This window comes from Protomyctophum parallelum (genome assembly GCF_964188405.1).
Source record: "Protomyctophum parallelum genome assembly, chromosome: 21".
In the NCBI taxonomy this organism is placed as follows: Eukaryota; Metazoa; Chordata; class Actinopteri; order Myctophiformes; family Myctophidae; genus Protomyctophum; species Protomyctophum parallelum.
Genome location: NC_139713.1, coordinates 1255255 through 1272603, shown reverse-complemented (window position 1 = coordinate 1272603; position 17349 = coordinate 1255255). Strand labels below are relative to the sequence as shown.

General features: G+C 46.4%; 1 protein-coding gene across 1 annotated transcript; it reads left to right on the top strand.

Annotated features, from left to right (window-relative positions):
• Positions 1-364: 364 nt before the first annotated feature.
• Positions 365-7874, top strand: capslb (calcyphosine-like b; the record flags this gene model as incomplete). The annotated part of the gene is made up of 4 exons (XM_083793805.1): positions 365-501; positions 1249-1426; positions 6497-6706; positions 7773-7874. 4 exons carry the CDS (start codon positions 365-367, stop codon positions 7872-7874), a joined length of 627 nt encoding a protein of 208 aa, XP_083649931.1.
• Positions 7875-17349: the final 9475 nt, after the last annotated feature.

Genomic DNA, 17349 nt, shown 5'->3' with positions numbered 1-17349 from the left:
GGGAGAGGTGGTGGAGTTAGCTGCTTTATAGCAGACAGATTGAGAGGGGGAGAGGTGGTGGAGTTATCTGCTTTATAGCAGATAGTTTGAGAGGGGGAGAGGTGGTGGAGTTAGCTGCTTTAGCAGACAGTTTGAGAGGGGGAGATGTGGTGGAGTTGGTTGCTTTATATAGCAGATAGTTTGAGAGGGGTAGAGGTGGAACTATAGTGGCCCTCTGGAGTGAGTGTGGAACTATAGTGGCCCTCTGGAGTGAGTGTGGAACTATAGTGGCCCTCTGGAGTGAGTGTGGAACTAGTATCCATCGTCAAAGTTGCACATGTTACATGTCACATGTCACATGTCAATGTGCTCCGTGTGTTCAGCCATGGCCGGGACGTCGAGGCACGACCGAGAGATGGCGCTGGACGCTAGGAGACGTCTGTGTGTGAGTTCAGATCCCGTGGAGAGGCTGAGGCTGCAGTGCCTGGCCCGAGGGTCTTCTGGCATCAAGGGCCTGGGCAGGTGAGTGTGTGTGTGCGTGTGCATGTGTGTGTGTGCATGTGTGTGTGTGTGCATGTGTGTTATGTATGTAAATCGTATCGTGGCTTTTGTATCGCGATACGTTGCAGGCAATAGCAGGCCCGCCCCCTTTCAGTCCCGCCCCCTTTCAGCCCCGCCCCTTTAAGTCCCGCCCCTTAAGCCCCACCCCCTTTCAGTCCCACCCCCTTTAAGTCCCGCCCCCTTTCAGTCCCGCCCCCTTTCAGCCCCACCCAGTTTCAGTCCCGCCCCCTTTAAGTCCCGCCCCCTTTCAGCCTCGCCCACTTTCAGTCCCGCCCCCTTTCAGCCCCGCCCCCTTTCAGTCCCGCCCCCTTTCAGAACGATGACGGCATGGTTAATTTCCCCTCAGACGTTTCATAAAGTATTTATTCCTCAGATCTTTACACCGTGGTGACAAACACGAACAGATCATTTAGAAAGAAGAAGAAAAACAACAACAATAGTTTGGTATCGTGCCCTTTTTTTAGTTTTCCTTGTAGATCTGCTATTTTTCAATAGCTAAATGACAACATAATGTTTAAAACACCAAAAAGGGGTTCCCGCCCAGAATGGATAATCAGACACAGTGTGTGTCCAGTGGAAACCTCGTATGAATCTGATCTCAGGTCAGAATGGGTTAATCAGACCAGTGTGTGTCGAGTGGAAACCTTGTATGAATCTGATCTCAGGTCAGAACGGGTTTTAAGTGAAGCGAGTGTTTCTTTTCCGCAGGACGTTTAAGATCATGGACGACAACGCCAGCCGCTCTCTGGACGTGAAGGAGTTCCTGAAGGGGTTAAACGACTACGGCGTCCTGATGGAGCCCGACGAGGCTCTGGGTCTGTTCAGAACCTTCGACCGCGACGGCAGCGGAACCATCGACTTCGACGAGTTCCTGCTGACGCTCAGGGTAACTAACGGGTTAATGATTAATGCATTTAATTAATATCGACTTCGACCAGGTGAAAAGAATAACAGAAAGAAAAATAATAATAATTCATTCATTAAAATATGTTGTGTTAAATGTCTCGTTGAATGCATTTTTAAAGGTTTCATGGTGGATCAATTCATAACATAAGACGGGTGTTTAACTGTAACTTAAACAATACACTTGTGATGCAAAATGAACCCAGAATAACTCAAACTAACAAAACATGCACGGTTGAAAAACTGTGTGGCTTCCCTGTTAGCCATGGAGCCACAGGTCTGTTAGCCATGGAGCCACAGGTCTGTTAGCCATGGAGCCACAGGTCTGTTAGCCATGGAGCCACAGGTCTGTTAGCCATGGAGCCACAGGTCTGTTAGCCATGGAGCCACAGGTCTGTTAGCCATGGAGCCACAGGTCTGTTAGCCATGGAGCCACAGGCCTGTTAGCCATGGAGCCACAGGCCTGTTAGCCATGGAGCCACAGGCCTGTTAGCCATGGAGCCACAGGCCTGTTAGCCATGGAGCCACAGGCCTGTTAGCCATGGAGCCACAGGTCTGTTAGCCATGGAGCCACAGGCCTGTTAGCCATGGAGCCACAGGTCTGTTAGCCATGGAGCCACAGGCCTGTTAGCCATGGAGCCACAGACCTGTAGCCAGGGAGCCACAGGTCTGTTAGCCATGGAGCCACAGGCCTGTAGCCATGGAGCCACAGGCATGTTAGCCATGGAGCCACAGGCCTGTTAGCCATGGAGCCACAGGCCTGTTAGCCATGGAGCCACAGGCCTGTTAGCCATGGAGCCACAGACCTGTAGCCAGGGAGCCACAGACCTGTAGCCAGGGAGCCACAGGCCTGTAGCCATGGAGCCACAGGCATGTTAGCCATGGAGCCACAGGCCTGTTAGCCATGGAGCCACAGGCATGTTAGCCAGGGAGCCACAGGCATGTTAGCCATGGAGCCACAGGTCTGTTAGCCATGGAGCCACAGGTCTGTTAGCCATGGAGCCACAGGTCTGTTAGCCATGGAGCCACAGACCTGTAGCCATGGAGCCACAGGCCTGTTAGCCATGGAGCCACAGGCCTGTAGCCATGGAGCCACAGGTCTGTTAGCCATGGAGCCACAGACCTGTAGCCATGGAGCCACAGGCCTGTTAGCCATGGAGCCACAGGCCTGTTAGCCATGGAGCCACAGGTCTGTTAGCCATGGAGCCACAGGTCTGTTAGCCATGGAGCCACAGACCTGTAGCCATGGAGCCACAGGCCTGTTAGCCATGGAGCCACAGGCCTGTAGCCATGGAGCCACAGGCCTGTTAGCCATGGAGCCACAGACCTGTAGCCAGGGAGCCACAGGTCTGTTAGCCAGGGAGCCACAGGCCTGTAGCCATGGAGCCACAGGTCTGTTAGCCATGGAGCCACAGGTCTGTTAGCCATGGAGCCACAGGCCTGTAGCCATGGAGCCACAGGCCTGTTAGCCATGGAGCCACAGACCTGTAGCCAGGGAGCCACAGGTCTGTTAGCCAGGGAGCCACAGGCCTGTAGCCATGGAGCCACAGGTCTGTTAGCCATGGAGCCACAGGTCTGTTAGCCATGGAGCCACAGGTCTGTTAGCCATGGAGCCACAGGTCTGTTAGCCAGGGAGCCACAGGCCTGTTAGCCATGGAGCCACAGACCTGTTAGCCATGGAGCCACAGGCCTGTTAGCCATGGAGCCACAGGCCTGTTAGCCATGGAGCCACAGGCCTGTTAGCCATGGAACCACAGGCCTGTTAGCCATGGAGCCACAGACCTGTAGCCATGGAGCCACAGGCCTGTTAGCCACGGAGCCACAGACCTGTTAGCCAGGGAGCCACAGGCCTGTTAGCCATGGAGCCACAGGCCTGTTAGCCATGGAGCCACAGGCCTGTTAGCCATGGAGCCACAGGCCTGTTAGCCATGGAGCCACAGACCTGTAGCCAGGGAGCCACAGGTCTGTTAGCCATGGAGCCACAGGCCTGTTAGCCATGGAGCCACAGGCCTGTTAGCCATGGAGCCACAGGCCTGTTAGCCATGGAGCCACAGACCTGTAGCCAGGGAGCCACAGACCTGTAGCCAGGGAGCCACAGGCCTGTAGCCATGGAGCCACAGGCATGTTAGCCATGGAGCCACAGGCCTGTTAGCCATGGAGCCACAGGCATGTTAGCCATGGAGCCACAGGTCTGTTAGCCATGGAGCCACAGGTCTGTTAGCCATGGAGCCACAGACCTGTAGCCATGGAGCCACAGGCCTGTTAGCCATGGAGCCACAGGCCTGTTAGCCATGGAGCCACAGACCTGTAGCCATGGAGCCACAGGCCTGTTAGCCATGGAGCCACAGGCCTGTAGCCATGGAGCCACAGGCCTGTTAGCCATGGAGCCACAGACCTGTAGCCAGGGAGCCACAGACCTGTAGCCAGGGAGCCACAGGTCTGTTAGCCATGGAGCCACAGGTCTGTTAGCCATGGAGCCACAGGTCTGTTAGCCATGGAGCCACAGGCCTGTTAGCCATGGAGCCACAGGCCTGTTAGCCATGGAGCCACAGACCTGTTAGCCAGGGAGCCACAGGCCTGTTAGCCATGGAGCCACAGACCTGTAGCCATGGAGCCACAGGCCTGTTAGCCATGGAGCCACAGACCTGTTAGCCATGGAGCCACAGGCCTGTTAGTTGCCCCCCCGGCTACCTGGCCACTGCTTTGACACCATAGACTGTAAAAAATATGGACAAAGCGTTCCCCGGGTCTAACATGGACGGAAAATGAAGCCAATAATTCCTTGCACTGTCGCCATCTTTCTAGATCCAGACAACGAGGCGGGACTTCCCCCCTTCTTCTCTGTTGGTTTTTATTTTGACTCGAGTGGGTGGGGGATCCCGATCATAGACTGTAACGGTAGCCACGCCCCTCAGAACATGCGCGACTTTATGGTAATTTATTTTATAAATGGGACCATCATTTTCCAAAAAGAATATTATGACATGACAAATGAGACTTTAAACTAGTGTCTGGAAGCAGAAAGTATTCATGACCATGTTTATTAAGGTAATACAGTCTAGGTGAAGTTGGGCCCAAATACATGGACCTCTATGGGGCTATGGGTTTTTTTTGGGTCCAGTGACAGCGCCACAACAGGCCATTATATGAACTTTCATTTCCTTAGTGACTTCACGAAATATCTGTCTGACTGCCCCCCTGTTTGACACCTACAAATGGGCTGTGCTGAGATTGGCTGAACCCGCCTATGTCCAGGTTGGCTGAACCCTCCTATTGGCTGAACCCGCCTATGTCCAGGTTCTCAGCCAATATCATAATCTCAGTGCATTTTCATACAATAAATTAACCACAGTATAAATCATCAAATTGGCTACAACAAGCATTATGTTATACTTTAGCTGTTGAAAAATAGCAGATCTACAAGCACCGAGTGCCACACTATGAGCTTGTAGATCGTCGTGAAAGTCGTGAAAGTGTGACGCAATGGGTTCTTGACATGAAAAAGGTTGAGCACCACTGATATAGAAACATGAGGTTTTAACCCTGTGAGAACCACTGATATAGAAACATGAGGTTTTAACCCTGTGAGAACCACTGATATAGAAACATGAGGTTTAACCCTGTGAGAACCACTGATATAGAAACATGAGGTTTAACCCTGTGAGAACCACTGATATAGAAACATGAGGTTTTAACCCTGTGAGAACCACTGATATAGAAACATGAGGTTTAACCCTGTGAGAACCACTGATATAGAAACATGAGGTTTAACCCTGTGAGAACCACTGATATAGAAACATGAGGTTTTAACCCTGTGAGAACCACTGATATAGAAACATGAGGTTTAACCCTGTGAGAACCACTGATATAGAAACATGAGGTTTAACCCTGTGAGAACCACTGATATAGAAACATGAGGTTTAACCCTGTGAGAACCACTGATATAGAAACATGAGGTTTAACCCTGTGAGAACCACTGATATAGAAACATGAGGTTTTAACCCTGTGAGAACCACTGATATAGAAATATGAGGTTTAACCCTGTGAGAACCACTGATATAGAAACATGAGGGTTTAACCCTGTGAGAACCACTGAAATAGAAACATGGGGTTTTAACCCTGTGAGAACCACTGATATAGAAACATGAGGGTTTAACCCTGTGAGAACCACTGATATAGAAACATGAGGTTTAACCCTGTGAGAACCACTGATATAGAAACATGGGGTTTTAACCCTGTGAGAACCACTGATATAGAAACATGGGGTTTTAACCCTGTGAGAACCACTGATATAGAAACATGGGGTTTAACCCTGTGAGAACCACTGATATAGAAACATGGGGTTTAACCCTGTGAGAAACACTGATATAGAAACATGGGGTTTTAACCCTGTGAGAACCACTGATATAGAAACAAACTTTCAGGATTTAGACATTTAGAAATAGAATCGGCCAAAATGGATTAGGAGCTAAATTATGTCTACACTGTAACGTGTATGTGTGTGGGGTGTCGCAATTTACAATTTACAATTTAGGCATTTAGCAGACGCTCTTAATCCAGAGCGATTTACACTAAGGAAAAACAAAAGCATGGCATACATCACATACAGTATATAAAAAGTAGTCATCATGAATCATGTATAAACGGACGTGTGGAGCGTTGTTGTCCCGGCGTTTTTAGTGAAGGTACCTCCAGCTTCCCTGCGTTGGCTGATCTGAGTGAGCGGGAGGGTTTGTAGGGTACGATCATACTCGTGAGATATGGGGGAGCCATGCCTTTGGTTGCTTTGAATGCCAGCATCAGAGTTTTGCAGTAACGTGTATGTGTGTGGGGGGTGTCGCAGTAACGTGTATCTGTGGTATATGCGTCGCAGTAACGTGTATCTGTGGTATATGCGTCGCAGTAACGTGTATCTGTGGTATATGCGTCGCAGTAACGTGTATCTGTGGTATATGCGTCGCAGTAACGTGTATCTGTGGTATATGCGTCGCAGTAACGTGTATCTGTGGTATATGCGTCGCAGTAACGTGTATCTGTGGTATATGCGTCGCAGCCCCCGATGTCTTCGGCGCGTAAGGAGGTGATCCTGCAGGCGTTCCGCAAGCTGGACCGTACGGGGGACGGCGTGGTGACCGTGGAGGACCTGCGGGGCGTGTACAACGCCCAGAACCATCCCAAGTACCGCAACGGGGAGTGGAGCGAGGACCAGGTGTTCAGGACCTTCCTGGACAGCTTCGACTCGCCTTACGACAAGGACGGAAAGGTGAGACACTGTCCTTACGATAAGGACACTGTCCTTACGACAAGGACAGAAAGGTTAGACACTGTCCTTACGACAAGGACGTAAAGGTAAGACACTCTCCTTACGACAAGGACACTGTCCTTACGACAAGGACACTGTCCTTACGACAAGGACGGAAAGGTTAGACACTGTCCTTACGACAAGGACACTGTCCTTACGACAAGGACAGAAAGGTAAGACACTGTCCTTACGACAAGGACACTGTCCTTACGACAAGGACAGAAAGGTAAGACACTGTCCTTACGACAAGGACGGAAAGGTTAGACACTGTCCTTACGACAAGGACAGAAAGGTTAGACACTGTCCTTACGACAAGGACAGAAAGGTAAGACACTGTCCTTACGACAAGGACACTGTCCTTACGACAAGGACAGAAAGGTAAGACACTGTCCTTACGACAAGGACAGAAAGGTAAGACACTGTCCTTACGACAAGGACGTAAAGGTTAGACACTCTCCTTACGACAAGGACGTAAAGGTAAAGGAAGACCCTCTCCTTACGACAAGTGGTTCGCACCACAGTGGGGGGTCCGGGGACCCCCAGGGGTCATTGAGGGAGTTCCAGGGGTTCCCCAGTTAAACCAGAACCAGATGGACCCTTATGGGTCTGTAACTCTGAGTGTACAAATAATTAATTTTCCATTATTATTATTAATATTATTGTTATTATTATTAATATTATGTAATGTATTATATGTTCCAGGTGACCAAAGAGGAGTTATCATTATTATTGTTATTAATATTATTAATATAATGTAATGTATTATATGTTATCATTATTAATATAATGTAATGTATTATATGTTCCAGGTGACCAAAGAGGAGTTATTATCATTATTAATATTATCATTATTAATATGATGTAATGTATTATATGTTATTATTAATATTATTATCATTATTAATATAATGTAATGTATTATATGTTCCAGGTGACCAAAGAGGAGTTATTAATATAACTATAGTATTATATGTTCCAGGTGACCAAAGAGGAGTTATTAATATAACTATAGTATTATATGTTCCAGGTGACCAAAGAGGAGTTCCTCAACTATTACTTTGGGGTCAGCGCCTCCATCGACACCGACGTCTACTTCATCCTGATGATGAGGAGCGCCTGGAAGCTCTGACCTTTGACCCTCACCCTATATGATGCCTGGAAGCTCTGACCTTTGACCCTCACCCTATATGATGCCTGGAAGCTCTGACCTTTGACCTCTACCATATATATGACCGCATGGCTTTGACCTTTACCCTTATATATGACCGCATGGCTTTGACCTTTCACCTCTACCATATATATGACCGCATGGCTTTGACCTTTCACCTCTACCTTATATATGACCGCATGGCTTTGACCTTTGCCCTTCACCCTGCCCCAGTATGACGACACCAACAAGAGACCAGGGTTGTTTTTGTCGCCTAAGGGCCATTCATACTCCTATTTTAGAGCCCAATAAAAGTGGGTTCGGCGCTGTAGAGCCTACAATGTGACGTCATTTGGCTCTGTAGAGCCTACAATGTGACGTCATTTAGCTCTGTAGAGCCTACAATGTGACGTCATTTGGCTCTGTAGAGCCTACAATGTGACGTCATTTAGCTCTGTAGAGCCTACAATGTGACGTCATTTGGCTCTGTAGAGCCTACAATGTGACGTCATTTAGCTCTGTAGAGCCTACAATGTGACGTCATTTGGCTCTGTAGAGCCTACAATGTGACGTCATTTGGCTCTGTAGAGCCTACAATGTGACGTAATGTGGCGCTGTAGAGCCTACAATGTTACGTCATTTAGCTCTGTAGAGCCTACAATGTGACGTCATTTAGCTCTGTAGAGCCTACAATGTGACGTCATTTGGCTCTGTAGAGCCTACAATGTTACGTCATTTAGCTCTGTAGAGCCTACAATGTGACGTCATTTAGCTCTGTAGAGCCTACAATGTGACGTCATTTGGCTCTGTAGAGCCCACAATGTGACGTCATTTGAGGTTCGTGGGGGGGGTACCGTCCTAAAGTCGGCTCTTCGGTGCTACTGAACATTTCTGACGAGCCAAAATCATTTCGGCACTACAGCGCCGAAACAGCGGTAAAATAGGAGTATGAATCGGCCCCAAGACTAAAGGACTAAAATACTAAAATACTATGGTTTTTGATATTTAAACGTCTAAGACATACATGGTCCAACTGGCGGCCCAAATGGTGGTCCGTGGCTCAGATAGGTCTGAGAGGCTAAATGTCATCAGATGGTGGTCCGTGGCTCAGATAGGTCTGAGAGGCTAAATGTCATCAGATGGTGGTCCGTGGCTAGGATGGGTCTGATTTTGTCTATGTGTGACTTGTGACATATTTACTAATAAATGATATGATTATAATGTTCCATATTAAGAGGACGCCTGATTGTTCAACATTGTGTATTTGTGGGCATAGAAAACGGATCAGACCGCTTTGCTTTGGCCCGGTGGATGATTTAAAATAACTCACTCATTGACTCATATACCAAAACCTGTTTTTAATTAAAAAAAAAAAAAAAAAAATTGTAATCCAGTCCCAGCCCTACAAAACATTCATTTTCATTCATGTATGAATTCATATTCGGTCATTTTCAATTTCGCCCAAGATCACAACAACCGTTCACACACACGAATCCTCCTCGTGTGTGTTTTCGCCGCCCATATGAATCGTCATGTGTGTCTTCAGCAGTCCACTCCTGGTGAAGCTTTTGCTACATACCGTGCAAGCAAAGGGCTTTTCCCCTGTATGAGTCATCATGTGCGTTTTCAGAGATCCAGACTGCCTAAAGGTTTTGCTACACACGGTACAAGCAAAGGGCCTTTCGTCCATGTGAGTCCTCAAGTGTTTCTTCAGTATCCCACTGGTGGTGAAGCTTTTGCTACACACCGTGCAAGCGAAGGGTCTTTCACCCGTATGGATCATCACGTGTGCTTTCAGAGTTTCACTTCGGTTAAAACTTTGACTACAGAATGTACACGCAAAGGGCTTCTCTCCTGTATGTATCCTTATGTGGGCTTTCAGAGTCTTATCACGGTTGAAGCTTTGACTACATACCGTGCAAGCAAAGGGCTTTTCGCCTGTATGAATCATCATGTGTGTTTTCAGATGTCCAGATTGTCTGAAGCTTTTGCTGCACACTGTACACGCAAATGGCTTTTCGCCCATATGGATCCTCATGTGTCTTTTCATAATTCCACTGGTGGTGAAGCTCTCGTTACATACCGTGCAACAAAAGGGTCTTTCACCCGTGTGACTCATCATGTGTGCTTTCAGAGTTCCAGCTCGGTTAAAGCTTTGACTACAAAATGTACAAGCAAAGGGTCTTTCCCCTGTATGAATCATCATGTGTTTCTTCAATATTCCAGCAGCGTTAAATCTTTGGCTACACACCGTGCAAGCAAAGGGCTTTTCCCCCGTATGGATGATCATGTGGTTTTTCATATGTCCAGATTGTCTAAAGCTCTTGTTACAAACCGTACAGGCGTAGGGCTTCTCTCCCATGTGAATCAGCATGTGCTGCTTCAGTATCGGACTGGTGGTGAACGTTTTGCTGCAAACCGTGCAAGTGAAGGCCTTTTCGTCCGTGTGGATGGTCATGTGCGTGCTCAGAGGTCCGGCCTTTGTGAAGCTTTTGTTACAAACCGTACAGCAAAAGCCTTTCTTTCGTTTCGGAGTCCTCGCGGACGCCGGCTTTCGCTTCGGCGACTTCGAAGACGACCTTTGTTCCCCCGCGCGTTGTGACTCCAGCGCGTTCGGAACAACGGCCTCCTCCCATTCGTCGCTGTCTTCAGTGTCGGATTCAGAGCCGCGTGAAGAGGCCCAGTCGTCCGTGTCGTCGGTCGTGTCGTCGGAGACGGGCCGCTCGTCGCCGGCTGGCTGTGATCCGCGTACCCAGTAATCTATATACGCTTGCGTCTTCATGTGTTCGGTCGAGGTTCCGGCTACAGGCTCCGTCTCTCTCTTTTCATCTTCACTTTTCACCGCTAGTAATGTCGTCGACGACCCTGCAGCCTCCTCTGGCCTTTGAAGTAGCTCCTCCTCCTGTTCCTCTTTAAAGAAATTGTGACATAAAAAAAAAAAAGGTTATTGTAAATTATTTTTATTTTTATTTACGTTTTCTGAGCTGCAATTGCACCCAAAAAAAAACCCCTGAACTTTTAACCGTTTCCCTCCGTAATCGATCCCAATCGACGTGTACAAAGGACGCGTGTAGACGTCCTAGCGCATCCTCAATGATACCGGGCGAGAGAAGAATATTCTGAATTCTTTCCTTTTTTATTTTTCAGTTCGCCTCTCGGCTACCGTATGTTAGACTTCATTTCTGCTCCTCATCCGTCTCTCCCGCAAAATATGAACGCTTTTTGTATCATATATCGTATCGTATTGTCTATTTGTATGTCTCTAAATGTTTGTATGTCTTTAAATGTTTTGATGAATTGAACAATGTGGACCCTGTTGTAAACAAGTGTAATGCTTAATTGGGTCGTCCACTCACAGTTGACAGTCTTTGTATTGAGTTTGTGCTTAAAATGTACTGTAAATTCTACAAACTGTTAATGAATATTTCAATCAATCAATCAATAAATTAAAACGATAGCAATGTTAAGCTAGCGATGTAAAGCAAACTTTTTTTCTGGATAGTTTCCGGGTCGTGGGTTTCAGAGTAAAAGCGGCCATGTCTTTTCGGCACCCCAGAGCTCCTATTTTGAAGGAATCCCGGCACAGATTGTGTTAACCCATTCTGAACGGGAACCCATTTTGGTGTTAGCTTCATGTTATGCTTTAGCTATTGAAAAATAGCAGATCTACAAGCTCATAGCGTGCCACCGAGTGGCGTGCTACGAGCTTGTAGGTCTGCTATTTTTGAAAAATCTAAGAACGACTGACATTTTTTAGAATCTGATCTCAGGTCAGAATGGGTTAATCAGACCAGTGTGTGTCCAGTGGAAACCTCGTATGAATCTGATCTCGGGTCAGAATGGGTTAATCAGACCCAGTGTGTGTCCAGTGGAAACCTCGTATGAATCTGATCTCAGGTCAGAATGGCTTAACATCCAGTAGATGTTCTGTGGTCGGGGGTTTTCTGGCTCAAACAAGTGCTCTGATTTTCCTGCTGTTTTTTATGTCACAGCCAGAAAATCCCATATATGTAAATGGGATTTGCCAGCAGATGTTCATTGCAGCTCAAAAGGCTTCCAAAACCCCAGAGAAAACCCCCAGACCACCGAAAATCCACTGAATGTTCAAAGTTCAGGGTTTGTTTTGGGGTGTGATTGAGGTCATAAGACCTAAAAAGAAAAACGAAAGATACAAAATGAATGTCATGAAACCTTTAATCTGTGGTGGAGGTGGTGGTTCCTCCTGGACCAGAATGGAGCTCATCTCCTGCTGTTCCTCTTTAATCTGTGGAGGCTCTAGAACGGGGCTTCTCTCCGGCTGTTCAGGGGAAAGCTCGTCTTGACGCGCCGGTGGCAGCGAGAGGTCTAGGAGGAGAGAAACGTCAAACCCAGGTGTGTTATCTAGATCGTATTGCACTATTGTTTGGTTGAATGCAGTGTTGTTTTTGGCAGCAAATTTCTATTTTAGGTTTAGTCATAGTCTTTGGACTGAAACTACATTTGGTTTCAGTCACATTTTAGTCACCTGGAATGTCTTAGTGTTAGTCTAGTTTTAGTCGACTAAATGTCATACGATTTTAGTCGACTAAATCTACAGGTGATTTAGTCGACTAAAATGTGTTTTGGCGGGCCTTGATGCCGTCGTAATGAGTGTTTTTACACTTGTGAGCTTGTAGATCAGCTATTTTCAGCATGCAACCAAGAGTAAAATGACTTATACTGGATCTGTTGTCCACTAGTCCCTTCCTAACATTTTAGTCTAGTTTTTATTTGTTGACGAAATTGTCAGTATATTTAGTCTTAGTTTTAGTCATCATAGCTTAGTTTTCATTTAGTTTCCATTTGTTTTTATCAGTGAAAATAGGTAGTCGACGAACATGTTTCGAAAACAACACTGGTTGAATGCTTGATTCCGATTGGTCAAGCTCGATCAGCTCAATAACAGACCGATGTCTAATCAAGAGCACCTGATTGGCTGCATGGATTTTAAAGTTTTCTTCTTTTTTTATTTTTGCTTTTGTGCCTCTATTGATAGTTACAGTGAACACGGACAGGAAAGAGAGAGAGAGGGGGGGGGGGGGTGAGGCGGAGTCTTAAGGCCTATTCATAGTCTGGATTTTCGGTGGTAAGGTGAAATTTCGGTGGAAATAACGTTGAGCGGTGGTGAGTAAAAACAGAGAGAAGGGCTGGAGCGGTGGCGGTGGTTTGCTCTTCACCGCGGCTCGTGACGTCATGTTGTAGTTCGGTGGTCACCCCACCACCGTAAAACCAGACTATGTATGAGCCTTTAGCCAATCACAGCACGGCCCTCGTTTCCATTTCAAGAAAATAACTAGAGACGTGGGCGGAGTCAGCGGACGCTTCGACTTTACCGAACCTTTATCGTGCCAAAGAGTCTGTTTTTCCAGACGCTATACCGCTCCTGTTGGCTTACGCGTACAGTACACTGATCATGTAAATAAATACGTATAATAACCATCGCATCATATATCGTAACGGAAGAATATACTGTTGACGGAAACATCCCCATCACCAGCATAAATAATTAGCAAGACGCTAATTATTTGGGTTAGCAAGCATCTAGAAATAAGCACAGACGCTAAACCATCGATCTTTCTGTCTGTATGAAGTGTACCAGCGTGTCGATCTACCTATAAATGGTAAATGGTGCATTTATATAGCGCCTTTTATCCAAGGCGCTTTACAGAGATTGTGCATTACATTCACCCATTCACACACACACATTCATACACACATTCATACACACATTCACACACACATTCATACACCTTTACAGAGATTGTGCATTACATTCACCCATTCACACACACATTCATACACACATGCACACACACCAGTGGCGTGCACAGACATTTAGAGGGGCAGGTGCTCAAGTGAAAAAAGGGCACCTTGTGCGGCACATTTTGGGGCGGGAACCCATTTTGGTGCTTTAACTATTGAAAAATAGCAGATCTACAAGCTCACCAGTGTGTGTCCAGTGGAAACCTCGTATGAATCTGATCTCAGGTCAGAATGGGTTATAATCAGACCAGTGTGTGTCCAGTGGAAACCTTGTATGAATCTGATCTCAGGTCAGAATGGGTTATAATCAGACCAGTGTGTGTCCAGTGGAAACCTCGTATGAATCTGATCTCAGGTCAGAATGGGTTAAAACTGTGCGTAATGTGTCATTGTTGTACTATATATGTTGTTATTTTACAGCCAGCCACATTGTGCGGTCATGGAACTCGCAACCAAAGTTTGGAATGCAAGCGGGGGATTTTCATGATGGCAACCAACATTCTGCTGTCTGGCAATAGTTTAGCTAAAGTGGAGCTGTTGTTCAAGCACATGAACATGGGCTTCTGTTCATGTCTACAGAACATACTTCTGTAGACTTAGATAGCATTTGTATAGCCCCTGGGTTAGGGTTAGTATAGCATAGTATAGTATATATGTATAGTTTATATGTATAGTTTCATTATATAGATATTCCACTGTTACTTTCTTAGCTTCAAGGTCCAAGGTTATCTTTATTTGTCTCCCTTGGGAGTCACAACTGCATACAAATAACAGACATGTTCACATACGAAAAAGAAAAAACACCATAAAGCACCCACATACACAAAACAGAGATATTGCACACATTCCCTTGATAAAGTGCAACTATAGTCATTAAAGTGCATTCGGCAATCCCTGATTGAGCATTTTAGTTGACAGGGGAACAAAAGAGTGTTTAAATCTATTATATACACACCGTGGAGTTCTATACCTCCTACCGGATGGCATCAGCTCGTACTCTCTGTACAGTACATGCAAGGGGTCAGATACAATATTCCGAGCCTGTCTCACCACTGCTTGTTCAAAGATGGCCTGGGGAGTGATGGGAGGGGGGGGGGGGGGGGGTGGACATGCCCATGATCTTCCCAGCCATGTTTGCTAGCCTATTTACTTGAGACATGTATTTCACAGTTACCGTATCTTAGGATTGACTCTATACTAGCTCTGTAAAAGGTCAACATGATATTTCTACTGACTCCAAAAAGCCTCTAAAGTCTTCTGAGAAAGTGTAGACGCTGGTGTATCTTAGATTAGAACACAGTGTTGTAACATGCGTGTGCCAGCTCAGGTCCTCATCGATCTGTACTCCCAGATATTTATATGAGGGGACCTGTTTGATGTTATGGTCTACTGTGGTCTCCTATGGACCTGGGGTCCACTATGACCTCCTCTGTTTTGTTTACATTTATTTTCAGATGGTGTAGATCACACCACTCTATAAACGTGTCTACTCCCTCTGTATGGCTGAGGATGTTATTATCACTCTTGAGCAGACTCAGTATCACAGTGTCATCGGAGAACTTGATAACAAATTGATTTGGATGTGAGCTGACACAGTCGTCCGTATACAAGGTAAACAGAAAAGAGGAACTGACTGTTCCTTGAGGCACCCCTGTACTACTCAGTGTCCAGGGCTTAAAGCCCCAAAAAATCCCAAGACTGAAAAAGATTTTTTGCAAATCTGCAGTGATCTCATTAAATGACCCCTATGAAATCCTCAGGACTGAAATCAGTCCCCAGACTGAGAACTTTAAGCCCTGAGTGTCTCCTCTGAGAACACAGAGTTAAATCTCACCCTCTGTGGTCTACTAGAGAGAAAAGAAAAATACCATTTAATTATAAAGGGGTTCACATTTAACTGAGCTAATTTACGCAACAGAATGTCTGGATGTATAGTATTAAAGGCCGAGCTGAAGTCGATAAAAGGTAATCTGGCGTATGCCACCTTACTTTCCAGGTGTTTCAAAGTGAGATGAGCTACTGTAGATATTGCATTGCATGTACTGCGTTTCTTATAATATGCAAATTGATACTGGTCTAGCTGAGGTCCTACCTCCTTTCGGAGTTCCTCTGTCAGGATCCTCTCCAGTGCTTTTACTACATTAGATGTTATAGCCACAGGACTATAATCGTTATTCTCTAGTGGACATGCTTTCTTCGGGATTGGGACTATCACTGATTTTCTCCAGATCTCAGGCACTGTATGTGAGTCTAGTGACGGCTGGAAAAGCCTGTGCCAGGCTGGGGCTAATTCCTCAGCACACGTTTTCAACAGGAAAGCATGCATTCCGTCCGGCCCTGTTGCTTTATCGCTCTGTATGGTTTTAAACACTTTAAAGACATTGTCTTGATCTATTACCATCCTGTTATTAACAGCATCACAGTTCAGTTCATTAATCACCTCGTAGCATCCCTGAGAAGTATCACATTCAAAGCGCATAAAGAAATTATTGAGCTCATTCGCTCTGGCGCTCTCATCTAGAGCAAAGATGGGCTTCCTCTCCGACTTCATATTAGTCGTCTCCCTGATGGAGTCCCAGAGTCTTTTTGTGTTCGAGTTGGCCAAGTCTTGTTCCGCTCGTTCCTTAAACTTATTTCTGGCTTCTCTCATTTTTATATTCAGTTCCTTCTGTGCAGCCTTTAAGGCTGCCGTGTCTCCTGATCTGAAGGCCACCTTTTTCCTATGTATACACTCCTTGATTTCATTCGTGAGGTATGGACTATTATTATTAAACTTAGTTATTATTTTCTGTGGCACAATCATTTCAACACAGAAAGAAATATAAGCTGTAATAGCCTCGGTGGCTGTGTCAATGCTAGCATCCTCAAAGAAAATGTCCCAGTCAGTGCATAAGAAGCATCCTTTTAGCTCCTCAGTTGCGTCCCTAGACCACACATTTACTGTCTTCTTTACCGGTTTACTGGATTTAAAAACGGACCGGTACGTTGGCATGAGATAGACAGTGTTATGGTCGGACATGCATACATTTCTATGGTCGGATGTGCCGAGTGGGGGCCTGGCCCTGGCTGTGTATGCTCCCCTAATATTACCATAGCACTTGTCCAGTATTTTCTCCTTCCTTGTGTTACATTTCACGTACTGCTGGAATCCTGGCAGAAATGTCTCCAGTTTGCAGTGGTTCATGTCGCCCAGAATCAGCATGGTCGCGTCTGGTTTGTTCTGTAGGTGCCGGTGCACACAGTCAGCGATCCGACTCGCTGCTCTGGTGGCGTTAGCATCTGGTGGAACGTATACGACACACACAAATATGTTGGAAAGCTCTGTTGGCAGGTAGTACGGTCGTAATGTGATGCACAGCAGTTCAAGATCGGGATTGCATATCTTGTCTCTGACCGCAACATTACAGCACCATTTGTCTCTGACGTACACACAGAGTCCTCCGCCTGTTTTCTTTCCGGAGCTAGCTCGTCTATCAGACCGGATTAGCGTGAAACCCTCCATTTCTACCAGGCTATCTGGTATATCCTCATTGAACCAGGTTTCCGTGAAAACTAGCAGCCCCGACTCGCGGTACTCAAAGCTGACCTTAGTTTGTGTCCGTAGTTCATCCATTTTCCTCCTCAGTGCGCGGGCGTTGCACAACAGTATGGGTGGTAGCGGTAGTTTAGCCGCTCT